The sequence below is a fragment of the Lutra lutra genome, chromosome 12, assembly GCF_902655055.1.
Source record: "Lutra lutra chromosome 12, mLutLut1.2, whole genome shotgun sequence".
Lineage (NCBI taxonomy): Eukaryota > Metazoa > Chordata > Mammalia > Carnivora > Mustelidae > Lutra > Lutra lutra.
In genome coordinates, this window is record NC_062289.1 from 24,453,968 (window position 1) to 24,480,906 (window position 26,939).

General features: G+C 40.9%; 1 protein-coding gene and 1 long non-coding RNA gene across 3 annotated transcripts; one reads left to right on the forward strand and one right to left on the reverse strand.

Moving 5' to 3' along the window:
- Window positions 1-137: 137 nt before the first annotated feature.
- Window positions 138-26,749, reverse strand: SKA1 (spindle and kinetochore associated complex subunit 1). Of its 2 annotated transcripts, XM_047698235.1 has the most exons (8): window positions 26,567-26,749; window positions 16,637-16,727; window positions 15,047-15,146; window positions 11,441-11,565; window positions 9,818-9,915; window positions 6,584-6,721; window positions 2,563-2,732; window positions 138-1,764 (listed from the first exon to the last, which is right to left on the reverse strand). In XM_047698235.1, the coding sequence occupies exons 3-8, from the start codon at window positions 15,132-15,134 to the stop codon at window positions 1,616-1,618; spliced, it is 768 nt and encodes a 255-aa protein (XP_047554191.1). In that variant the 5' UTR covers window positions 15,135-15,146; window positions 16,637-16,727; window positions 26,567-26,749; the 3' UTR covers window positions 138-1,615. The 2 variants fall into 2 exon arrangements, with proteins under 2 accessions (XP_047554191.1, XP_047554190.1); XM_047698234.1 differs by lacking the exons at window positions 16,637-16,727; window positions 26,567-26,749 and adding an exon at window positions 15,790-15,942 and having other exon boundaries at window positions 15,047-15,145.
- LOC125082513 (uncharacterized) lies at window positions 10,180-25,141 on the forward strand. The gene is made up of 3 exons (XR_007121997.1): window positions 10,180-10,314; window positions 18,178-18,182; window positions 25,132-25,141. It is a non-coding gene; the product is annotated as an uncharacterized LOC125082513 (long non-coding RNA).
- Window positions 26,750-26,939: the final 190 nt, after the last annotated feature.

The window sequence follows — 26,939 nt, forward strand, 5'->3', positions numbered from 1 at the left end:
CTAATTGCTTTCCTCAGTATCCATTCTACGAGAGTTAGACACATTTATGGACAGTTGTTCACTATGAGTTTCAAGAATATTTCAAGCAGATAAAATGGTCTTTTATAGAAAATAACAATATATAGAGAGAAATCAAGTAAGACTTAAAGAATAATGCCATTATTTTTATTTAAAGCAAGACATGAAAGATTAAACACATCTCCATTTAAATTAGGGAGGAAGAAAGGATGACAGTAAGTAGTGCCTATAATAAACTCTGTGGTCCTCACAGGGAGTGTATTAACCAGGCCACCAGGCCTAGATGGTTTTTCACTGGGCTACTAGGATCCATCTACCCAGCAGATGGCACAGAGACTAAGAGAGTTCACTTTATGTGTCACCTGGACTGGCCACAGGGTGCCCACACTAAACCTTGTTTCTGGATGCCTCTGAGGGGGCGTTTCCAGAAGGGATGAGCATTTGAATCTGTGGACTCGATAGACTGCCCTCCCCAGTGTGTGTGGGCATCATCCAATCTGTGCACGACCCGAATACAAGAAAAGGTGGAAGGAGGAGGAATTCACTTCTTTTTCCCACCTCACTGCTGGAGCCACATCTCATTTTCTCTGCTTCTCAGGCCTTCGGACTCGGGACTGAGTTACACACGGCTTTCCTCAGTCTCCAGCTGGCAGACGGCAGATCGAGGGACTTCTCAACCGATTTGTCATAACGTCTCTCTCTCTCTCTCCATATATCTGTCTCCTATTGGCTCTGTATCTCTGGAGAACACTGACTAAAACACACATAGCCAGTCTCCATAAGTGCACAAGAGAAACATCCACAATTCTGGCAATCCAACCACCCATTTTCCACGACAACTATCAAACCGCTTACGTGTTATTTTATCATCGTTTTCATCTCAGTATATTTTTATTACAATTTCATTATAGTTGATGTTTGTGGATTGGTCTATACCAAATGCATTTCAGGTAAGCTATTCCCTAACAACACATGGGGAAGCAGAATCATCCCATGGAGGGGGGCTGCCTATAAATCCAACTTCGCCTGTAGACTGAAAAATGCCATTGATAGAAATTTGACATTAACAACCTTTAATTCTAAAGAGCCTGGGTATCACTGAAGCACCTGAGTGGCTTAGTTGGTTAAGTATCTGACTCTTGGTCTCAGCTCAGGTCTTGATCTCAGAGTTGTGAGTTCAAGCCTTGCACTGAGCTCCATGCTGGGTGTGGAGCCTACTTTAAAAAAAGAAAAAAAGAAAGCAAGCCTGGGTACCTTTGACCTTATCTTCTTGAACTTTTTCTTCCATTATCACATGTGCATCTATCTTATTGAGGTCTACAGCACTGTCACTAAACACAAAAATTAACCATGAATATTTTTTAGTTCCATTATATGCCTAGCACAGAGGTTCATCTGGTAGGGGGTTAAATACATTCTGAAAGAAAGTGAATTTTAAAATATATATGCTTTACCTCCTAAAAACTTTTGTTTTTATAGGAAGCTAGAAAAGAAAATGAAAAAGCCAAAGAAATCATTTATAAAGAAATTACATATAAGGAAACCACGGGAGTGGCCTACACCCCATATTTGGCCAGTTCAAAAGATCACACGGGCTTCAAGTTATGACGTATCGGGTAAGGCCTCCCCCGCGGACCTCTGAGAGCCTCCGGCAGTGTCGTAAGATATTCAGTATCACGTGAAACCGCTTGTCAGCTTTCAAAGCTGTGAACTCCTTTATGTCAGCTTCCACTATGAAATAATGACCTGAAAAGAAAGATATTAGTACTACTTTTCGTAAGGACAACTTTCAGGATGAGATTTAAAGGGCTTACATTGTGACCATGAATAACATGGATCATTTTTACTATCATTAGGCACCCAAAGTTGAGAACAGGTATTCTCGCTGAAATTATCAGTATTCTCTCACCTGAAGTTGCGTGATGTTTAGCGAAGCATTCTAGAAATGTAGCCCTGCTTATCGTATTACTAGCTGTCTGCTGATTATCTTCTGAACAACTGACTTTTCAAGAAGAAATATGGGATAGTGGTTAAGAGAATGAAATCACTGGCAACTCCATCCCTTAACTGGCTGACCTCAGACAAGAACGGGACGCTTTCTCTGCCTCATCTGCAAAATGGGGTAACTGCACATAGCTCGTAAGATGTGAGGACTAGAGCTCTCAGTACACTATCTGGCACGTGGTAAGTGTTTTCATTACTACTCCAATTCTGAAAACACTGGGTAGAGCTTTATAATAGACTCTAAAGCAGTGTTTCTCCGCCTCGGAACTGGAGACACCTGGAGCTAGGTATTTCTTTCCGTGGCAGTGTTCTTGTGCACTGTACTCAACTGTGCTTTTAGTCTCCGGACGCCAGTGGCAGCCCAGCCCTAGCTGTAACAACCTGAATTATCTCCAGCAATGGAGAAAAAGTGCCTTACTGGGAAAACCACTCCTGGTTGAGAACTACCTCTCTAGATTCAGAATTTTCTAGAATTCACCTTGTTTCTCACGATTTAGCTGCACTCCAAACATGCACACATATATAAGCTATCATTTTTACCTTTGGTATCTTTTGTTTCTTCGTCAAGAAATCTGTGGTAGAGATTTCTGGCCACGGAACTCATGGACTTTTTTGGTTGATGTAGGATCTTGTATTTACTAACCACTGCCTTGTTGATTTCTTTAATAACATCATTAATTTGACAATAGGTTAAGCGAGATTTCATGTACCTGCAAATAAGTATGTGATTAATTTTTAAAGAATCATTATACAAAATTATTTTTTCTTTGAAAAGTGTTTATGTATGATGACTTTATACAGAAGCAAAGCTATTAGAACTTTTCATAAAAATACATACATATGTATAGGCACTTGTGTGGCTCACTTGGTTGAGCGTCCAACTCTTGGTTTAAGCTCAGGTCATTATCTCAGGGTCGTGAGATGGAGCCCAGTGTCCAGATCCACGTTTAGCATGGAGTCTGCTGGCGATTTTTTCTCTCCCTTTCCCCTTGCCCCCAGCCCCCACCAAAATAAATAAATAAATATTTTTAAAAAATGTATATCAACTTCCAAATAAACATATCTCAATAGCTGAAAAATTAAATAGAAACACAGAGTATCGGTTGCTTAACTTCTCTATTTATATCTGGATGTATTCATCTCCACTCTCTGCCTTAATACTTAATACTGCCTTAATACTCAGACTTAATACTACAATTTAAAAAAGGGTCTCAAATACTACAATTTAAAACAGGGTCTCTTGCTGGTTAACCGCAAGAGAGAAGTTTATTTAAACATCTTTAAATGTTTGTGAGCAAGGGAAAGAAAAACTTAAATATTAAGTAAAGGGACACCTGGGTGGTTCAGTTGTTAAGTGTCTGCCTTTGGCTAGGGTCACGATCCCAGCGTCCTGGGATCGAGCCCTGCATCGGGCTCCCTGGTCAGTGGGAAGCCTGCTTCTCCCTCTCCCTCTCCCTCTGCCCTTGCTTGTGTTCCCTCTCTTTCTATCAAATAAATAAATAAAATCTTTAAAAATATATATAAATAGGGGTGCCTGGGTGGCTCAGTGGATTAAAGCCTCTGCTTTCAGCTCAGGTCATGATCCCAGTGTCCTGGGATCGAGCCCCGCATCGGGCTCTCAGCTCAGCGGGGAGCTTGCTTCCCCCTCTCTCTCTGCCTACTTGTGATCTGGCAAATAAATAAATAAAATATTTTAAATATATATATATATACATATATATATATATGTATATATATACATATATATATTAAGTAGCTTACATAACTATACCACTCTGGTTTTCTGCTAACTTATCTGTTCTGAGAAAGAAAGGGGAGGAGGGGAAGGAAAGATGAAAAACAAAGACCACAACAAAGATGGTGAGAACAATTAGGACAGAGGGCCAATAGTGCAGCATGGCAGAGGAAAGGGTCTGGGGGTGAGTTGCAGGTCAGAGCCAGTGTGCAGCTAAATCCACTCTTCCAATTCCATCTTCCTCTTGCCATCCTCCCAGTCACCGTACAGTCTTAGAATAAGGCTGAAACAGGAGACTCGATTTCTCTGCACACACCAAAAACAAAACCCAATCACTAGCCTCAATTTTCCCCTTCAACAAACTGTGGATTCAGTATGTGAAACGCTGCCCTTCACCTCTCTTCCTAATCAAAACTTCTATAATAGGAAATAACACATATTATAATTATATATAATAATTATATATTAATATAATATAAACAATACAACATATTAATATGTAAATAATAAAATATAAATAATATAATACAAATAATATATTAATAATAATATATTAGCAAAAAAAACATTCATTTTCACTACTCTCTTCTTTTCTTTTATTTAAGAATTTTATTTATTTGAGAGAGGGAGAGAAAGCTGAGTGCGCACCTACAAGCAGGGGGAGTGGCAGGCAGAGGGAGAAGGAGAAGCAGACTTCCCCTGCACAGGGAGCCTGATGCGGAACTCGATCCCAGGACCCCAACAACATGACCTGAGCCAAAGGCAGAGCCTTAACCAACTGAGCTACCCACGAGCCCCTATTCTCTTTTTTTCTGTATTCATTTTTGCTTCTGTTTGTAACTATAATTCCTACAAACTGTTGACCCTATAGCTCCCCACAAAGCAATTCCTTTAAATCTTCTGAACTATTATCTTAATTTCCTCAGTGCCCACCCCCACCTCTGTCAATGTTCTCAATCTTAACTCTACTCTCAGTATTAATGTTTTAAAGATAAAATAAAGAAAAGCCCAATGCTTGGAATACGTTCTTCCTTACCCCAATCATCTAAGTTCTCTCAGTCAGTAAATAACTCCTTAGTTTAAAAATGAATACTCTACCATGACTATCCTAATTTCCTTCGTCTCTTCACGGAAGCATTTTATAAAAGCCCATCTACTCCGCTGTTCCTCACAGACATTTGGTTCTTTCTTTAGCTCAGCCATGAGCAACAAAAATAACAGTTTAAAAAATTGAATAGCATCAAACAGAATTTTCATGAAAATAAAGCTATCATAAAATAAATGACTGACCAAAAAAAAAAAAAAAAAAGATTAAAGAGAAAGGTCAGTCTTATTTTAAGGAAATCTAACACAACTAATAAATCCAAGTTTACAATAATAGTTAACAATGGCAAAATGCTCATAATAAAAAAAGCAAGTAAACTCTATTAACAGTATAACTACATTGTTTTAATGACAATCAGAAACAACCTATTATACATGCGAAATTAAAATCTGAAAGGAAATACTCCATCTTATCTGGGTGGTAGAACGACAGGTAAATTTTTTTCTGACAACATTTTCTAACAAGCTGTTATTTGTAAAATGAAAGCATAATACGATATGCAACAATATAAAGCCAAGAAGTTAAGCAAAGCCCTGGAACGATGAGTGTTTAAAAACACAAGTTTCCAGGGGCACTTGGGTGGCTCAGTCGGTTAAGGCTGTGATCTCAGGGTCATGAGATTAAGCCCCACGTGGAGCCCTGCATGGGGCTCTGTGCTCAGTGGGGAGTCTGGATCTTTCTCTCTCCCCCACCCCTCTAAAATAAATAAATAAATCTTTAAACAAACAAACAGGAGTTTCCATCATGGGCTCTCCATTACTGTCTTCTATAAAGAGCAAAGCAGACCTCCTTCCAGGGAAGGAATCTTGTCTTACTCACCCCTGCACTGTTCTCAGTGACCCACAGGCCGGAACAGAACACACACTCAAACATATGTGTGGCATAAGTTGAAGAACAAATGGAAACCAAACACACACAACATTTGCCATTCTAATTCTCAAAGCTATACAGCACACGTTCCTTAAAATTACACCAAAACTGAAGCTACTTTTTTCTTTTTTAAGATTTTGTTTATTGGGGCACCTGGGTGGCTCAGTGGGTTAGGCCGCTGCCTTCGGCTCAGGTCATGATCTCGGGGTCCTGGGATCGAGTCCCGCATCGGGCTCTCTGCTCGGTGGAGAGCCTGCTTCCTCCTCTCTCTCTCTCTCTCTCTCTCTCTCTGCCTGCCTCTCTGCCTACTTGTGATCTCTCTCTGTGAAATAAATAAATAAAATCTTAAAAAAAAAAAAAAGATTTTGTTTATTTATTTGAGAGAGGGAGTGCAAGAGAGCACAAGTGGGAAGAGGGAGAGGGACAAGCAGACTTGAAGCTAAGTGTGGAGCCCGACACAGGGCTTGATCTCACAACCCTGAGATCATGACCTGAGCCGAAAACAAGATATGGACACTTAACCAACTGAGCCACCCAGACACCCCAAAACAGTTACTTTTAAAATGTAACTGGATAAATCTGGACCACAAAACGGTCCTAGAGAGGACTCAGCAATACCCTGACCCATCTCTAGATCTTGCTCTGAAGAGCTCTAGACCAAATAAAAACCATGATTTTAAGCATCTTCAACTAAAGATTTCCTGCATTTTCATTGTCTGAGGTAAGACTAGTTGAGAAAAGATCAATATTTGAACACAGCACGCTGTGAATATAATCAGGCTTTAGGATGTAAACAATCACGTATGTTGACCTAAAGAGTTGAAGGTTAAAATTTTATCTTAAATACTTACGCTGGAATGCCATTAAATTCATCAGAAGTTATAAACGGCATTTCTTTTATACTTCTTTGTTCTTTTGGGGGCTTCTTTGTGGCTGCGGTTTCTTCAACTTTGACTGGTTCCTCAGGGTCAAGATCTGAGACATTAGCACTGCAGACAGAGATGCATAGAGGTACAAGCGATCATCAGAATTTCACAGCACACTAGGAAGTTTTCCCAACTGAAAACAATCCGCTAACAAATACAAGATTCATCTTATTATAATTGTATAGCCAAAAAAATTTTTTTTAAAGATTTTATTCATTTATTTGACCGACAGAGATCACAAGTAGGCAGAGAGGCAGGCAGAGAAAAAGGAGGAAGCAGGCTCCCCGCCGAGCAGAGAGCCCAATGCGGGGCTTGAACCCAGGACCCTGAGATCATGACCTGAGCCGAAGGCAGAGGCCTCAACCCACTGAGCCACCCAGGCGCCCCTATCCAAAATTTTCTTGCTGCCCCTTCTCCTATTGTTCACGAAGATCTGAATAGTGAAGAGAACACTGAAAAAAGAAGTCCCAAATCTTTAGTAGTAGAATTATATTTATACACCCAAAACATGGGTGTATGCTGTACCTAGGCTAAACATCTTCATCAGTTATCCCACTGGCTTCTCAAAGTCAGTATGTGTCAAGTCGAATTTATCTTAACCTCTAAACAGCTTCTCCTCCTGACTCCGTAATTCTGAACATAGAAACATTAATCTTCTTATACTTCTATTTTTCTAGTTTATCCCACTGGTTGCTAGTATCAGTCTCTGCCTGTTGCAGATTCATTTTAGTTGCCAGCAATGAGCATGGAACTTTTGGATTCAGTCCTACCTAATTTTTAGAGCCAGTGAGAAGCCTAATATAGCTCCTACCCCACTAGCTAAGAGTCTAGAAATAGGCTGTAGCTCTGGGTGATTTCGCTGCCAGGGAAGGAACAGACCCTTGTTGGCAGCAGCAAGTGAAGCCATGCTGGCTCGACTACTCCAAAAAAGAAATGGGAGACAGGAGACAGAGCAGATCCAACCCAAGAGCAAGTGAAGGGAATCCCAGAAACACAGGAAGGTGAGACCCCAAGATGACAGCTGAGCACCAGACATGAGGCAACCAGGCCCGACTGAGGCACCATGACTGCAGATGGACATACTGTAGGTTGTCAAGATGAAGATGGCCAATGCTATGGTACCATCAACCTTCCATGAGTGTTAACATGAGACTTCATGGTGAGCCTGGCTGACTCTTGGCTGTACTTGCTTGTCTTTACCAGATGCTAAGGAAACTCCTGATTTTTTCCTTCATGCCCTGCTGTGACTGTCAGCTGAAAAGAACCATTTCAAGCTACACAGAAAGGTTCTGCTATGACCTTGGCTGAAAGCTGAAACTAAGCCACAGTGAGGTCAGGAGAAGAAAATTCCTCCTATTCCCCAAGCCATATTCCTGCTGGATGTCTGATGTCCAGCCCATGGCACAATCCTGGCAGATGTCCTGTGATGACCTCTGCTCTGAGCTTTCATTCATGACCTCGCCCACCATTTTCTCTTCGTGCAGGGAAACTGCAGGGGAGCCTGACCATGCCAGGCACTCTGTGGAGCTTATCTTTTTCTAGAGAACTTCAACCATCCGCAGTAATGTGGCTCATCTCCCACACGGCAAGGCTCGTGCCTTCCTTTCAGTTTTTCAAATTTAAGCAGCATCATGTTTATAGAAACACATATGCAAGAGTATGATTATCACAAACAGCAGGATGGCTACCTCTTTGATAAAGGAAAGATCTGCAAGAGAAGAAGGGTTGTGAGGTACAGGTAATATCGTATTTCTTAATCTGAAAGTTAGATATACCGATGTTTGTTTAATTCTTCTTCAATTTGCACAAATAATGGTTAGTCACTTTTCTGGATATATATGATACATTTCAGAAGTTAAAAATTTTTATATTACGCATGGTATGTTTTTACACCCTTGGAACCCCCTTTTAGAAATGTAACTTTGGTGGCAGATGCCTGGAGAGGGGGAGCAGTAGAACCACGGAAGGACAAAGCACAGGAGCTCTCAAATCACAGAGACACGTGATGATGGGAGATCGCACTCAGAGCCAGCCGATGAGAACACAAGGGAGGGCTGGGACAGACAAGCCCCCCAGAGGCAGCGTGCATGGCTGAGGGCTACAGAGAGAAAGACAGGCGGAAGGTACCCAGCTCCTGTCCAGCGGATGGGAGGAAGACAGCAGGCATGATGGGTTGGTAACAAGGAACTGGTTGGTTTGGCCTCAGACATGCAGAGCTGGAGGGAACAGCTCATGTGCTAGGTTCCTGGCAAGCAGCAGAGGTCATGTCAAGGCTGGAGTTGGGACATTTGAGAGCACTGACTATGGTGGAAAGGAAGCGTGAGCCAAACACAGCCTTAGGAGACGCCAGTAATTTAAAGGAGGGCAGAGAAACGGGAGGCAGCCAAGTCAGAGATGCGGGATGACAACGGAGCACTGGGGCAGAGCAGAACACAGCGTTTCAGAAACAAAGAGATAGCGAAATACAATCTGGAAAGAAGGATCAGGGCTGCAGGGGAATTTCTGGGTCAGCTTCCTAAGTGTGGTGGTACTAGCAGCCCAGGGACAGGCGGAGGGGCTCTGGGGAAAAGGGGAGGCGCAAACACATACTGGTGGGGGACACACAGGGGACACTAGTTGTGGGGGAGGGAAGCAAAGCTAAGTGTTTTGTTCCTTTGGCTGTTTTTAAGATGGGAACTTCATTAAGCTTATTTTTGCCCTAAGACAGTGGTTCTCAAGGATCGGGGAGAGTCTGTCCCCCAGAGAACACATGGCAATGTGAGGAGACATTTTTTCACTGTCACAACTGGGCATGGGTGTGGGTGGGGGGATGGGGGTTGCCCCTGACATGTAGTTGGTAGACGGAGATCAGGCATGCTACTGAACCTCCTCACTGTCCTCACAACAAGGAATCATCTGGCTTAAGATGGCCGAGGTTGACAAACTCTGGTCTGAGGTAAAGAAACAAGACAAAGTGGGAAAAGAGAGCCTCGCGGATGCTTGCCCATGGGAAAGGGGCGTGACGATTTCTGTGGAGGCAGCAGGATAACTATTTCTAGGGTAAATGTCAAGAAAATTAACAAACACTAACAAAACCACAAGTCCATAAGAAAGCAAAGAGCTGAGGTGTTGAAGAGTTTGATAAATGCAGATAGTAAGAATAATTATAAATACACTTACAAGTTCTGGCTTACTGTTACTTGAGGCAAATGGGGAGGAATGTTTTCTTTGAGATGCTCCACGTCTTTATAATCCTCTTCAAGGGATTCATAGAGTTCCTAAAATTAAAAAAAAAAATGCTCCCAAGCGTCTGTCCCACCTGCGTGTGTTTTAAGACATTGTAAAGAGCACAATCACAACCGCAATGACAATGACTGGGAGTGTTCAGAACACAGAGGAGATGGGAAAACACTGACTATAGCAATATTTTTTTAAAAACCCTCTGGTTTCCAGAGCTGGTTTTGGATGGCAATACAGTAGCTTTCTCTACTGGTTTTCAGAGAACAACTGTTATAATCACATTACAGCACATTACATGTCACCTTGGAGAGCAACTAAAAAATGCATGAAGGATTTTCGTTTGTCATTCTGGTAAATTGCTTTTGTCGACTTAACAAACATTCCCCGGTGTTATCTGTACAGCAGCGCCAGAAGGATGGTGCGTGGCTGGAGCACACGTCCGAGACGCTCCTCAGAACAACCAGCATCGCTGACACCCACATACCCTGGCTTAATGGAAATTTCCACTGGGTTATGACTGCTTTGCTTTTGTTTTGTCTTTACCTTTCACTAGAACTTGAGGCTATGAACTCATGCAAATTTAATAAGAAAAATACTCAACACCTTTGGATTGCTGTCTTCTGATTCTCAATCGTAAGATGAATGAAAATTCTCAATAGCCTTCAATTCTGAACGTAACATTCTCTAGGCCCACACTTAACTCTGGGCACTCCTGGATAGGTTAGAACTGAAACCACTATTGGTTTCTGTTTTGAATTTATAAAACATCTTTCTTTCTAAGAGCTGAATGATATTCATAGCCACTAATTTCATTTCAACAGTAGTAGGATTCATGCCCATTCCTATAGTTGAAAAGCGGATTATTTTAAATGAAAAAAATTAAGGATTATAAGGCTGAATGGGACCATAGAGGCCACCTCATTCAATCTCAGGGAACCCACCAACAGCTCCAACAGCACGAGGTAACTATGTACAGGTTGTGTATTTTCCCAGAAGTACACAAGCACTTTCATTAGCTTAGTCAGTTAGAAAGCTTATTTAAAACAAAATGGGGTATGAATGAGACTCAAATTTTCCTGTACTTGAGAATCCTTATATCACGCTTTATAGAACAGAGAAATGCAGAATAGAAGGGACCTAAGAAATAGTTCAGTATGACCCATTATTTTCCAAAGGTTGACCACAAGACCCAAAGAGGTAAAAGGGCTTTCTCAGGGTGGCAGAGGGTGCTGAGGGCAGCCAGGACGAGAATCTGCATCTCCTCACCCCAGGCTAGGTGTTCCTTCCACATCACTCTATCAGATCATTCATTTAAATTAATGCTACCAAGATTTATTTAGGAAATCTTCCTTTTCAGTACAGTTCAATTTCACTGGCTACCAACATAAAGAAACAAACACCTGAGGAGCTCTGGAGTCCTTTATACTAAGAAGATACAGTGTATACCATTAATAATAATTTACAGCTAAGAACATTTGGAATGTAAAGAATCCTTCAGAATTCCCTGGGGATTAGGCAGTTTGTATTTATTGCCCTTTCGTTTCTTCATTAGAAAAACATTACCTTGAGTGAATGGTTGGTTTGTTCTTGATACTGAATCTCCAATTCCAACTTATTTAGAAGTTCATTTACTACAATGATCTCATCTCCTATTTTATCTAACATAGTCCTCAAGGCAGGTTCCTGACCTATTAGTAGACAAAGAGATAATGAAAAATCAAGTATACAGAAAAGTATTAGCACACTGTACTCTTCTCAATCGTACCCAATTAAACTCTTGGGCCAGAGTTTACCTTAGAGAGACACTTGTGGGGAGGAGAAAGGACTACTGTTTCAGGTTCTAGAACTTGTCTCCATGGTTAATCTTTTTTTTTTTTTTTTAAGATTTTATTTATTTATTTGACAGACAGAGATCACAAGTAGGCAGAGAGGCAGGCAGAGAGAGAGGGGGAAGTAGGCTCCCTGCTGAGCAGAGAGCCAGGTGCAGGGCTCGATCCCAGGACCCTGGGATCATGACCTGAGCTGAAGGCAGAGGCTTTAACCCACTGAGTCACCCAGGTGCCCTCCATGGATAATCTTAAGACCTCATTTCTAAGTAATATGGTAGTGAAGGAAGGGAGAGGTAAGTACAAAGTGTCCCCCGAGTCCCTTGATTTTGGCAAAGTCCTCCACTATAATAAAACACCTAGAAATGTTGGATAAAAAAAAAAACACAAAAAACCCTTCTACCCTCAACCCTTCCACAGTTGAGCTTTCTTGAGAATAAGATAAATCTCCAATGGCTTCGGCATGAAGACAGACCCACAGACAGGCAATATGGGGGAGCTGATGCTACAGCAGCCCCAACTGGGTGTGCAGAGGAAACCTGGAGAGAGGAGTTTACCAGTCTCAGCAACCCAACACATTTGGTTTTAATGGAGTCAAGAACCAAGGCTTTGATAACTCAAAGCACAGGGTGTTGGAAGTGAGAATCCCAAGGAAGACTCATTCATGGGGTAAACCTTCAGTGAAATTGCATTCCTCAAAATTCTGTCACTGGCCAGAGAGAGAAGCTTTTGTTTTGGACTGGCTCTCAAGGGTATGTGGAAGATGGGGGAGAGTTTCTCTTTATAATTTGTAGTAGTGGCTTGGGATGCACTTGGGTTTGAGATTCATATTAAACAGAAAAAGTAACATAAAAGTCACAGGCTAGTCATAAGCCTGGAGTTTTTGACAGAAACAAACATCAGGCGTTTATAAAGTAGCATGCTCTCATACTCCCAACACCCCCTCCAGCACCCCTCTTTAGTTCCATAGATTTGAGAATGGGAAAACCAGAGTCTCCTCCTCCCTAGAAATAAAAGTAGTAATAAAAAAATTTTTTTAGGGACGCCTGGGTGGCTCAGTCGGTTAAGCCACTGCCTTCGGCTCAGGTCGTGATCCCAGGGTCCTGGGATCGAGTCCCGCATCAGGCTCCTTGCTCGGCAGGAAGCCTGCTTCTCAATCCGCCTCTACCTGCTTGTGTGCTCTCTCTCTGACAAATAAATAAAAAATTAAAAAAAAAATTTTTTTATGAGATCAAAAGCACAAAAGAAAAAATATCCTCATAATCAAGTATTTCCATCTTTACTTCTAATAACCAATGAAATGTAAGTAAGTAAAGACACTATTAGGGAGATGAGGAAAAAAATAAAGAAAAGCACAATTCGACCATATCTGTAGATTCTGGAGGCTGTAGTGTGAAATGGCCAGAAGGTCTAAGACCTAAAGTCAGAGACACTGGCCCCTACCTCAAGGTTACTGTGAAGATAAGCAACAACATATATATAAGATAGGTTGAACATTGTGCCTGGAATCTAGTAAAATACTCAGTAAATGCTAACTACTATTCCTCATCAACATGACAAGCAATATATAATTCTTATCTAATATCATTATCATTATCATATCATAATCATATCATTATCTAATATCTAATAATTCATATCTAATATCAGTGTTAATTGATGACAGTAGGTTCATAAAGACTAAAAGAAATTAGTAAGTAAGTTAAGAGTACAGATGTCTCTATCAAGATTAATTTCAGGGAGTTAAATATCTAGTTTGGACACACTTGCATTTCAAATAACTTTTAGTCGCCTCATTTTAGGGCCGTGTCTACTGATTTAGTAACTTACATCAGCTAGAGTGGCAAACAGATAAGGGCAAACAGAGTGAGCTCTATTACATGAGCTATGGACGGGCGCCTGGATGGCTCAGTGGGTTGAGCCTCTGCCTTCAGCTCAGGTCATGATCTCAGGGTCCTGGGATTGAGCCCCACGTTGTGCTCTCTGCTCGGAGGGGAGTCTGCTTCCCCCCACCCCTCTACCTGCCTCTCTGCCTACTTGTGATCTCTGTCAAATAAATAAAATCTTTAAAAATAAATAAATAAATAAATAAGCTATGGAATAGCTTATTTAGACAAATCATTCTCTCCACATACAAATGATAGTTAGTGTGTAGTGATCTAATAGGTCACATTGCTTCGGCAAACCTCATGCTTTGGTGGGGTCATTTGAATTCAAGGTTTAGTTGTTTTAGAGGTCTCTAAATTTTATCTCTTTATCCTACAGTAATCATGCCCCCTAGAAAGAGAAGGCTAAACAAGACATTAAAAATCTAGATGTCCTTTTTGGGTTATTCAATAAAAGTGGCACAGAAGTAGAAAGAATACTAGACTGGGAATCAGGATACAAAACGGTAGTCCCAACGGACCACCATGAGCTAGGGAGCTCAGCAAGTGACTTGACTTCTGAGAGTCATGTGTGAAATGAGAGAGCTGGAGGAGTAGAACCCACAGTCCCCTCAGCTTGCACTTTCTACAGAGAAAGTAAGCCGTAAATTGTACAATGGGTGATGTTCCTTTACTGAAGGTTCTCGACAAGAAATGAAGAATACAAAAGTCCCTAGAAGGACATGTATAATTCAAAAGGGCATTTCAACATTATAATTTCATATTTTCAAAAATGTCTTAAATTATCAATTCATTGTACAAACTACAGTGAAATTCACAATTTTCCCAGCAAATAGAATTCTGCCTATAAATAAATCTTAAGCTCTCCTAGTATAGACTCAGGAGCTCACAATTTTTGCAAACAGTATTTTCCCAGACTTGACAAGGATCACCCATTTCTTTGCACTGTCATTGCCTCATCCTCTTTCAGCACTTCTGAATATTCTGGAAGATGGTTACAACCTCCAAGTTTCTGGACATTAAAAAACTGGACATTTTCAATCAGTTGTTTCCTAGTCATATATAAAGATCAGCTTCCTGCAAAGCAAGCTGCTAGATGGATAATGGGCTATTTTTACCCCTGTGGGTCTTTTCCACTTCTATTTTTATCCCTTACATTTCAGTATCTCTAGCTTTACCACCACAAATGCCAGATAACCTTCAAATCTTCCTATTGTATCTTGTGTATCTCAGAAAAACACAAGCCATTAAGTCTAATTAATATTCAGGTCATTGTTCAATATAACTTACGTTTTAGTACTCTGCTATATTCAAACTATTAATGCTGGAGTGCTTCAAAAAAAACCACTGTTTGAAAGTTAAAATTACCTTTCACTTAACCAGGCTTGGGATATTCAAAGTGGAACATTAATTAAAATGCATTTTACATCTATGTCAGTGGAATCTGTTCTACTTACCACAGTTTCTTAGTGACAGAGTTCTTTTAATATTGCTAATCTTTTCATTAATATGAGAGCATAATTGTTCCAGATCTGAGGAGGCCATCCTTTAAGCCTCTGAAGAAAAAATAAAGAAATAAACATTTACAAAGACAGAAAGGACAAGTTTCTGTTTATTTTCAGAATCCAATACTGGCATTTATCAGTATTGATCCAGTAATGTGATCCAGTAAGTGGACCACAGATGTGATCCAGTAAATCATATCTTGAAAAGAAAGTGCAAAAACTCAATTTCTTCCAATTCTACAAAATTCAGTTTTTAACTAGAGTCCAATACTGACTTGTCTTTGAGCCTTCTGTAATCAATGCATCCCAAACCAAGGTACAGGGGACTTAGGGGGACAAATGCACGACTAATATATAAAGACAACTCTGAAATTTTCTTTAAAAATGTAAAATACACATGAATTAAAAAGAAAGCACACAGTAAGGGCAAAGAAACGAGTCCAAGTGAGCATTTCTCCCAGGCTGCGGGGGACTGGAGCTTTACGGTTTGGAGCTGATACAGAGGCAGAGGGAGGGGAAGGAAAGGAGTCAGTTATTCATTCCGAGGGTAGGACAGATCTAAAGCTCCAGCCAGCCGAGCGGTGGGGAGACGAGCGCAGTCCCTCGGCTCGGCCTGGCGGCCCCGCGCCCCCATTCTACCCAAACAATGCCTCCGCCGGCCTCCAAGGGCAGGATCCCTAACTTCAGATTCCAACCTGCCGCGGGTCCGGGAGCAAAGCGCCACTCGCTACAGGATCGCCAGCCGCCGAGACCCCAGCCTCGGAAGCCCGGGATAAGAGACTCCCCGAGCGAAATTCAAAGTGCCCGCCGGGACCCCGCGCCGCGCAGGCGCACCTCGGCGCTCCCGGAACGCGGGCTGCTGGAGTTCCGGCGCCCTCAAGGGCCACAGCGGGGCGGGGAAAAAGGCGGGGCTGGGGGGGGATTGACGCGCAAGTCTGCGGGAGCCCACAGCTCCTCCCAGTCCAGGCGGTCTCGGATGATCCTGGTCCCTCGTCCAGTCTCGGCTGCAGGCCGGCCGGGGCTCGCGCGCTCCGGGAATCAAATGGTGAGCTCTAACAGTAGGTGTCCAGGCTGGTGGCAACGTTAGAATCACCAGGGACAGCTTTTACAAATTCCAATGCCTACGCTGGACCCCAAGTCTTTGAAATCAGGCACCCTGGAAGTGGGGTCCACGCCCTAATATTCTAAAAACCACCCCAGAAAATTCAAAAAAAATCCCTCCAGTTTGTGAGCTTAAAGACAGAGACCTTCTCTTCCTAGAGTTTACAGCCTCTGTAAGGGCAAATACAAATTTAAACTAAGAAAAAGTGTTAATTCTCCCTGTTGGGGGAAAAAAAAAAAGAAAGAAAGTATCCCCAAGCTGGTGTGGCAACTCCACAGTCATCAACTATCCAGATTCCTTCTTTCTTTTGACGACACCATCCGTAGCATCATGCATTCTGGCCTTGGGATTTCCTGTGATGCAAGATGACCCCTAGTTCCTTCCTCAGATCTCGGTCTACGGCAGCAGAAAGAAGAGGCAAGGGTAACAGGCTCGCTTACCAGCTGAGCCACCATCTTTAAAAAGTTTTTTTGGAAGCCACACCCAGTGGCTTCTCTGCTTTCCACAGGCCATTCACATCTGCAAAGTAGACTAAAAGAAAAAAAATCATTAATTTTTTTTTTTTTTTATTTAGACAGTTATATTGCATCCTCAACCATATAGGGGTTCTGTTTGTAAGGGAGAAGGAGAGCATAGGTTCTGGGTAGACAAATAGCATACTTGGCAGTTTCTACTTATTACTTTGAAAAATTTCTGGGAACTTTCAAACTTAAGTTAAAATAGGATAGTGAACCCCATGCTCAACCCCGTCACCCCAGCTTCAACCATTATTAACTTATCTCAAATCGTGTTTCATCTGTACCTCCTCTCCTCTCACCCTTTTCCTACTGGAATTTTTTTTTCCTACTGGAATATTTTGAAGCAAATTTCAGATATTGTATCTTTCCATCCAAAAACATTTATATGCTTATCTCCAGAAGATAGAAACTCTTTAAAAATCACATTAGCATTATTACACACAAATATTTTAACAATCATTTCTGAATAACAAATATCCAGCCAATGTTCAGTTTCCCCTAATTGTATCATTGTTTACTTTAAAAACTATTGGTTTGATTTAGAATCCAAATAAGAGTTACACATTATTTGGTTGATACATTTTCAATGTTTCTTTTAATTTTGACACACCTACTTGTCTAAAGCTAAAGTCCTTTAACAGAACAAAGCCTTTCATTGTAGGACTAAATGTGAGGCTTCATATGTCAATATCTAAGAAAAATAACACAACAACGCAAATGCACCCTGTAGCATCAAGCACAAACATTTTCAGATTCTTTCCCATGAGAAAATAAACAGGAAGACCAAAGCATAAAGACAGTAAATACAAGGTGGGGGGGAATATGGGGGGGAAATTGAGCAATTAGATTGCACTGCCTGATTCATATTTCTTCCCAGATAGGATTATTTATCAGGATTTCAAGTACAATGGCCGAAACTCAATCCAAACTGACTTAAGGACAAAAGACTTTCTTTGGCTTATAAAACTGTAAAGTGTGCATATATATGTGTCTACGGTTGTAGATGGACCCAGGAACTCAAACATCCTATTAGAGAACTGTCTCCTTCTCTCAGTTCTGCATTCCTCTGTGTCGATTCCATTTTCAGGCAGGCTTTTCCCTACGGTAACCTCCGGTACTTCCAGACTTATACTCTAATAGGTTAGCAGTTTTTGCTTTCCCAACAGATCTAGCAAAAGCCCCAGGATTTCACCTCATTGTCCTAATTTGGGTCATCTGCCCAGTCTTAAACTAATCAGCCTGTTTAGGGGGGTGGAATGGTCTCATTGGCTAGACATTCAGGAGCTGGAAGTTAGGATAATCCTACCCTAAACAGGGGATCCAAAAGTAGGACAGAAGTAGTTTCTGAAACATTATTTTATGGGGAAGGAGGAGGAAGCTGGGAAGGGTTGTTTTGACCAAAAGTTTGCTGGGGAAGAGCAAGAGTTCAGAGTGATGATGATTTCTCATTGGCTGAGTTGCAGAGATAGTTAAGTTCTCCTAGGAGATACTATGTACATCTTTCTCTGCTGGGGCTTATAATTAATGGTTCTTTCTTGTTGGTGATTCTTCTGTTGGGGTCTATAATTGACAATTCTTCCTGTAACCAACACAGAATGGTAAGGCTTCCCCTTCTAGCCACCTGATTCCACCTTAGAGAGGTTTCCCTTTGTTAATATTTACAAGAGCAAGATATAAGAAATTGCTGGACTGGCCCTTGCAAGAAATATAATCAAGAGTTAAAGCAATGTGAACTCTAGTCTCCAGGGGAAAATAATATCAGAAAACTTTTATTGGGTACTTTATCTAATTCAAGCATTTTACACATATTACCCTGTTTAGTCTTTGTAATAAACTTATGAATACTTACAATTATGACCTGTACTTTACAGATGAGCAACTGGGGCTTATAATTAAATAACTTCCCCAAGTCGGTATCTTAGAGCCTGTCCTCTTTCCCATGATGCTTTGCGGCCTTTTGGGTGCAAGGGGTCAGTCACTTGCTCCTGTGTTTTATGTTTCTGAACCTAAAGACTTCCATCATTTTTTAATTCCCTCATGTGAAGTATATTACCACATGAACAATTCTAGATTCTTTATGAATTCTAAGCTTTTGATACCCAACGGACTTTGACAAAATACTTTACTTCCTTTCTGTCTTTTTCTTGCAGCAAGGGGTCAAGTTTAATTTCTGGATGTCCCTAAGTCAGAACAATTAAGGTCCTCATTGTAGAACAAAGATCAAAAATCTCTTTAAGCCCTAGGACTCTGCATTTCTGGGAAGCTTAAGAAATATTTAATCCCCTGGTTTTGACAGTGGATAGTGACCAATAAGTTTGGGGACAGTTTTATAGCTGTCCTTTCAGAAGAGGAAAGGTCTATTGTAATAGATGGGGTACAATCTGAGATGCATCACTGATCACGAATAGGTCTGACCCTTTGGGGAGTAATAACATTCAAGGCAAGATTGTGTTTTTACCTTTCCTACTAAACTATCTTCCTTTAATTTTTTTTGAAGTCATTTTCCAAGTGGCAACATTAAAATCCAAGGCATATACTCATAATACAATTCTCACAGGGACCATTTCTCAGTTCTCATTATGTCATGGCACTTGAGGTGACGCATCCCAGAAAATCAAACTCCTCACTTGTACAATGTTTCATACCCTAAAATGATTTATACCTCTGGTGGCATTTTTTTTTTTTTTGGTTGGTTGGTTGTTTGGTTGGTTGAGGCTTTCTTTTTTGAAACTAGAGAGAAGAGGGAAAAGAAAACTTCTAACACTTTTCCCCTAGTCTTTATCCAGTGTGTACTTTTTAAAATGTTATTGTTACAGACCCAATTTCTGGGCCAACAGGGTGCCTTTAACAAAGTCTCAGAGGCATATAGTATGATTAGAGGTAGAGAAGGAAAGTCACAAGCTTGAAAACTACTCTGTGTGTGTGTGTGTCTCTCTCTCTCCCTCTCTGATGTCTAGAATTCTACCCATTCGTGAGACAGAGGAAAATGGAAAAAAAAAAATACCGGGAAACCTTTAGGTAGTCCCAGCTCAGTCATTAACTGGCTCTGTGAACTTGAGAAGTAGATGATTTCTGAGATTTTGTCTAGCTCAAAACATTTGGGTTTTTTCCTTCTGAAAATTATTTCCCTCTTCCTGTGACCTGCTTTTAAATATAAACATGACTAAGTGGAGAGTAATAGCCTTTAAAAAAATTAACATATAATGTATTATTACTCCAGGGGTACAGGTCTGTGAATCGTCAGGTTTACACACTTCACATCACTCACCATAGCACATACCTTTCTCAATGTCCATAACCCAAGCACCCTCTCCCTACCCCCCTACCCCCGGCAACCCTCAGTTTATTTTGTGAGATTGAGAGTCTCTTATGGTTTGTCTGAGTAATGGCCTTTTAAGTTAAACGGGGGGAATTAAGACCATCCCACAGATTTTCCTTTCCCTACTTCTTAATAAAAGTCCCCCAAATAAGTTTTTATTTTTTTAAATCATCTTCCAAAAAATCACTAATAATTGGCAACAATCAAAGATAATGTAAGGTAATAAACTTCAAAACCTGATGTCAAGGAGGGAAGCAGATGATTATGGAACACAGAGGAGAAGTTGAGGATGGCTTGGCACCTAAACACACCATCACCCTGAAATCTTATTGAAGAACCTACATATCTCTGAATTGAAGGAAATCTGAATGTTACTGATTGCGGGATACTCTTTCTTTCCCCCCCTATTCTTGGTCATCGCTTTCCCTCTGAGTCTAATTTCCCATTGGGAAAGGACCCAAAATTGAGAGTATCCCTCAAAGGGGTGGATTATTACTTGAAATTGTGAAAAGCAGAACAATGGTTCAGTGCATTTAACAATTAAAATGAAAAAAAGGGGGAGAGTCAAGGAAGGAAGAAACCATGCAGAGATTGATAAAGAAAATGATCTACAAGAATACATATTTAAATGAATAGCAAGAGGGGCGCCTGGGTGGCGAAGTCTGTTAGGGATCTGACTCTTGGTTTTGGCTCAGGTCCTGATCTTAGTGTCCTAGGATCAGCCCCAGGTTGGGTGCCTTGCTGGGCCAAAGAGTCTGCAGAAGTTTCTCTCTCACTCTCTCTCTGCCCCTCCCCCCAACTCTCTCTTTCTCAAATAAATAAATCTTTAAAAGAAATAGCAAGAAATTTTTTATTTATATGAACTGTATATATACTAATTAAAAATAAGACTCATCAAGAACAGAGTAAACAGGGGCGCCTGGGTGGCTCAGTGGGTTAAGCCGCTGCCTTCGGCTCAGGTCATGATCTCAGGGTCCTGGGATCGAGTCCCACATCGGGCTCTCTGCTCAGCAGGAAGTCTGCTTCCCTCTCTCTCTCTCTCTGCCTGCCTCTCCGTCTACTTGTGATCTCTCTCTGTCAAATAAATAAAAAATCTTAAAAAAAAAAAAGAACAGAGTAAACAGAAACAAAAGAAAGAAAACAGAGAACATTAGACTTAAAAATATAAATTGAAGGTTCAAACACCACCATACACTAAATTACAAATAGCAAGGAATAGAAGAGACACTCCTGACAATTAAGTAAAGAGAAAAGCTTAAGATGATTACAGTACAAGCAGTTGAAGAAAAGGAAATTAAAGAAACACAGAGAAGTCCACAGAAACAGAAGATAGAAAAGATCCAACATGAGGATAATTTGTGTCCTACATGCACAGTGTCCCCAAAATGGGCAGAAGCTTTATTTTTTCTAAAGATTTTATTTATTTATTTGAAAGAGAGAAAGTGAGCAAGCACAAGCGGGGTGAGGGGCAGAGGGAGAAGCAGATTCCCAGATGAGCAGGGAGCCCAATGTAGGGCTCCTGGACTCCATCCTGGGACTCCAGAATCATGACCTGAGCCAAAGGCAGATGCTTACAGGTGCCCCAGGGCCAGATGATTTAATAAAGATGGTTCAAAAAAAAAAAGTCTTTAGATGGAGAAGCACACTGCATTATTAAGGGACACTTGACAGCTATAAGTATCCAAGTTAAGTTATCCAACTTTAAGGATAAAGAAAGAATACTTTAAGCATTCGGGTAAAAAGCAAACTGACTACAAGAAGGAAAAAATGATCAGGCTGGCTGGCTCTGGCAATGGCACAGTAACATTTCCCCCCAAATTTTTATTTTGAAAAATTTCAAACATAAATAAAAATGGAAAAAGTCTGGGGTGCCTCAGGTGGCTCAGTGGGTTAAGCCTCTGCCTTCGGCTCGGGTCTTGATCTCAGGGTCCTGGGATCGAGCCCCGCATCGGGCTCTCTGCTCAGCGGTGAGCCTTCTGCCCCCTCTCTCTCTGCCTGCCTCTGCCTACTTGTGATCTCTCTGTCATATAAATAAATAAAATCTTTTAAAAAAATGGAAAAAGTCAAACAGCAAAGACTCATACACCCTTCACTTAAATTCTTCAAATTTAAACATTTTGCAATTTTGTCCTTGCTATATATCTGTACATGTATAGTGGTGGTTTTTAAACTCCATAAATATTATAGTATATTGCAAATTCTAGGGAGACCACTTTTTTAAAAAAAAAGAAGTAAAATTGTTTATTAATAAAAATGCTCAACTAAACCCAGGGAAAGTAGTAAAAGATGCTTCTAACAAAAAATAGAAAATAATTACAAACATGGCTGATATTAATCCAATTACATCAATAATCACTTTAAAGGTGAATGGGTCTAGTTACACTAATTAAAAGACAGAGATTGTCAGAGTGGATTAAAAAAAAATAAGACCCAACCATATGTTATCAACAGGAAAACCACTTTATTTTTTTTAAGATTTTATTTATTTATTTGACAGAGAGAGAGCGAGCAAGAGAACACACCTGTACGCAAGCACAAGCAGGGAGAGGGAGGAGAAACAGGCTTCCTGCTGAGCAGAGAGCCCAACGTGGGGGCTTGATCCCAGGATCCTGAGATCATGACCTGGGCCAAATGCAGATGTTTAACCAACTGAGCCACCCAGGTGCCCCAGGAAAACTATTTTAAATGCACAGAATCTGACAGATTAAAAGTAAAGGTATGTAGAAAGGTATACAGTGATAACACTGATCAAAAACAAAACAAAACTAAACTAAAGTACTTATATTCATTTTGGACAAAGTTGATTTCAGAACAAGGAAAATTATCAGGGACTATTACACTTGGAGATTCCAACATCCCCATCAATAACTAATAGACCAAGCAGGCAAAAAAAAAAAAAAAATCAGTTAAGGATATAGTTTAATTGAACAACACTATCAATTTGATCTAGTTGATATTTATGGAATATTCTGTCAAACAAAAGCAGAATACACATTCTTTTCAAGCTTGAATAGACCTTTCACTGTGACAGACCACATTCTGGGCTAAAAAGTATACCTTAACAAATCTGAAAGACTAGAAATAATACACAGTATGTTTTTAGACTACAGTGGAACTGAACTCTTAAAAGTCGTATCTCCAAATACAGTCACATTGTTGGGTTAGGACTTCAATGTATGAATTTTAAAGGGACACAATTCACTATCATATACACACATTTTCTACTATAAGAGACTAACATATCTCTGGCTTCTAGGGTCTAGCATTTAATGAGACAGACTGTGTATATGTAATGAAAGAATAAGGTGAGAAGTCCAGTTGCTTATTGAAGGGAGGGACAAGGACACAAATGAAAAAAACTTTGTATTTTTTCAATAATAATAATATCTTTCTAGCTCACATATTCCATAGGATGGCTGCTGCATTTGGGGGTATAAAATGTCCAACCCACACAATAACAAGGTATGAATAACCCCTTGAATCCTGATGGGCTGTGGCTAAGCTGACCTCAGGAGAGACTCAGCTGACTGGAAATTGGAGCACTGATTTCTACTAAAAGAAAAGGGAGAAGAGATGTGTGACTAGAGCAGCTCTATAGTACAAAATCTCTCCAGTGTTTCACAGAGATGGTATGTTAGTATTTTCTGCCATATGCTTAGTTCACACAAAGGAACGAGTAAACACATTATATTATTCAATATCTTGGCAAAAATAAGATTGGGGGGAACTGGATAATTTGAGGAGAATGTAATAAAAGGGACTACTTAAAATATGTGGTAGAGTTTTCAGAAGGTAACATCTTATGGCACAGTTCCCTGGGGTTTATAACTTAGGAAGCAGTAATTATTCCTAAGCATGAAGATGGACAGTCCCATGAATTTGGGGGGCAGCTCTAAGGAAGTGACCACTTGTCAGGAGCCATGGTCTCTGGTTAGGTTCAGAGCACCCCTGTCAGGAATTCAGCAGGAAGGAAGCTAGGAGAATAAATATCTCCCTGTATTCTCCTCGAACCTATGGGTCTTCTGCTGATAACCCCAACTTCCATTGGCTGGACCCATCCCGAGGCCAGGAAGAAAAGGAAAATCTTGAAGCAGTCCATATGGGTCAGGCCCCCTCAGCCCAGGACTGGGTAGAAAATAATGGAAAGTAGATCTGGAGAGGAAGACAACCAACACATAAACTTGGATTACGGAATTCACATATTGGCATACTTTGTGAATTTAGTAAAATATCTTTTTGAGAACAGGCATCAGTATTTTACATATGAATATTTGAGATCAGGTTTTATACATCACAAAACTCTTTTATTTGACAGAGACTTCTCCCAAAGCATTTTAAACATGTAAAGGATATTGTTATATTGGTATTTATAAACGGCGCAGTTTGCGATTCTTGAGGTAGAGAGGAGCAATGCTTGCTAAATTTTCCAGAATCAATTAACTGCAGAAATACCTGCTAATCAGATCTCTAATAATGGGTCACAGGAAAGCTAGAAAAGACCATTTGTATACCATTTATATAGATGTGTTCATTTTGCTGAATATGTTCTAATCTTTTAGAACCAAGGTGTTTTTCTTGCTTTCCTTCTGCAAGTTCTTCTCCTTAATGGAAACTCAGCAACAAAATGAAAACTCAATTAGAATATCATTTTATTAACTGTCATTATGATGTACAAATCTATAGAATGAGGTGATTTCCATGTTTTAGAAAATCTCTATCTGCCTAGATATGACCAGACAGGATATGTTTATAAATCTTGTGTAAGCTTTATATAAAGCTAAATCGATAACAATTTATGTATTTCAAAGATGCTTACAAGATTTTAGAGGTTTACATCAAAGATTTATCTCATTAGACCTCATTAGAACACTCCCAGCCCTCCAAACCCTCCAAATTAACTTCCCAAATAACCTAGGAAATTATTGAATTATATCAGAGATCTCTCACATGATGTTAAATTACTATTATAGCAGAGGGGACAAACCCAAGCCCAGTAGATTGACCCTCCCAGGTTGCTATTGATGGTTGAGAGAAACTGAGGCCGCCCAGAAGCAGTCTGAGTTGCTGATGAACTCCCCAGAGCCTAGTGCACTCATAGGGAACAGCACAATCGTGCCAGTCCAGGTGTGTCCATGCCACAATGGCGCCTAAAACAGCAAAACTCAATCCTGCCCGAGTCCACAGCTTAGGGATTACACGCACATTCTGCAGTTGAGTGGTTCAGCTCTTCCCTCATCACAACCCTGTGAAGCTGCTCCCAGGACCTTCACTGGCTCAAGGTCCCCCTCTGCCTTTTCTCTTATACCCAGCATGGGTCCCCCATACCCTGCTGCCAGACCATGTACTTCCCCTTCATGACTTGGCCCAGCTGTTCGCCTCCCCTCCTCACTCCACACTATGGGTTTCCACACTACCCACCCTATTGCCTGTCAGGTCAACAATCCCCATCTCCATCATGCTCCACGGGTCTTTCCCAGCTCTTGGTCATGCCCCTTCCATTCTCGCCTGACCCACTGCCACCCAAGGCACCTATGAAATAGTAATGGCACCCTTTTGTATCACTCCCCTCATGCTTGTTGTTCATTGAAACAGAATTGTGATTCAGCTGATGGGAAGCCAAATGAGGGCTGAATTGTGCACCGCCTCCTCACCCCTATTCATACATTGAAGTCTAACCTCCGCGACCACAGAACGTGACCTTATTGGGAGCTAGGGCCTTTAAGGGGCAATCAAGTTCAGCTGAGGTCATTACATGGGCACTAACCCAGTATGCGACCAGTGTTTTTATTAAAAGGGGATATTTGGACACAGAGACACATATGAAGGAAGATAAAGTGAAGAGGCACAGGGAGAACATGGCCAACCACAAGCCAAAAAGAGAGAAGCGTGGAACAGATCCTTTCTTCACAGCCATCGGGAGGTACCAATGCTGCCAACACTTTGATCTTGGACTTCTAGCCTCCAAAACTGTGAGACAACAAACTTCTGTTGTTCAGAAGTTGTTACAAGCACCGAGCTTGTAGCGCGTTATTACAGCAGCCCTAGCAAACCATACAAGTTGTAACCGTAAGAAACCGCTACTCCAGGCCCCTGATTTACTGATTAACTATGACTAAACCGGGCTCTTCCTGGTGATATTGATTTTCTTTAAACCATAAGCTCTAAAGGAAAGGTTGTTTTGTTCAATATATTCTTTTTTTTTTTAAGATTTTATTTATTTATTTGTCAGAGAGAGAGCAAGCACAGGCAGACAGAATGGCAGGCAGAGGCAGAGGGAGAAGCAGGCTCCCTGATAAGCAAGGAGCCCGATGTGGGACTCGATCCCAGGACGCCGGGATCATGACCTGAGCCGAAGGCAGCTGCTTAACCAACTGAGCCACCCAGGCATCCCAATATATTCTTTTTTAAGAAACAGTGAGAGTGTTCATTTAATTTTTATGTAGTTCCTTAAGAGTTAAACCTCGAGTGGAGTTCATAAGTGGAGTTCCTTGATGATGCCAAAAGGATGAGATTTTACCATAAAACAGAATAACCTGATCTGTGTTTGGTATCAATAAGTCTTCAACCAAGTCAAAGTTTTACCCAGAACAATGTACATTTGTTGCCTTCTTCCGAAGTTGGTAAAACAAATTTTGGCTTTATTGAAATGCTGGTTGGAAGGCACCTTTGCCAAGCGACCACTAGATGGCAGGGCAGCACCATTCTTCTTGAGGCCACCAGCTAAATAAAATGCAAATTCAGGATACCTACCGGCTGGGAAAGTTTATGAAGATAAACTTCACTAGCTTCCTTTTCAGCGTTAGCTTTTTCTTTTATGAAGTAGTCATGTTTTTAACGGCAAATCAAAACAACGCAGAAACGTATAGGGAATAAAATTAAAACTCTCATTATTCCACCTGTCAGAAG

Bases quoted from the DNA above. Each gene is read 5' to 3' on its own strand.
- SKA1 (XM_047698235.1), bottom strand. From the start codon at position 15,134: ATGGCCTCCTCAGATCTGGAACAATTATGCTCTCATATTAATGAAAAG. The intron at 9,916-11,440 runs GTAATGTTTTTC...TTTTAATTTTAG, and splicing joins AAACCAACCATTCACTCAAG to GAACTCTATGAATCCCTTGA. The intron at 6,722-9,817 runs GTAAGTGTATTT...CTCTGTCTGCAG, and splicing joins GTAACAGTAAGCCAGAACTT to TGCTAATGTCTCAGATCTTG.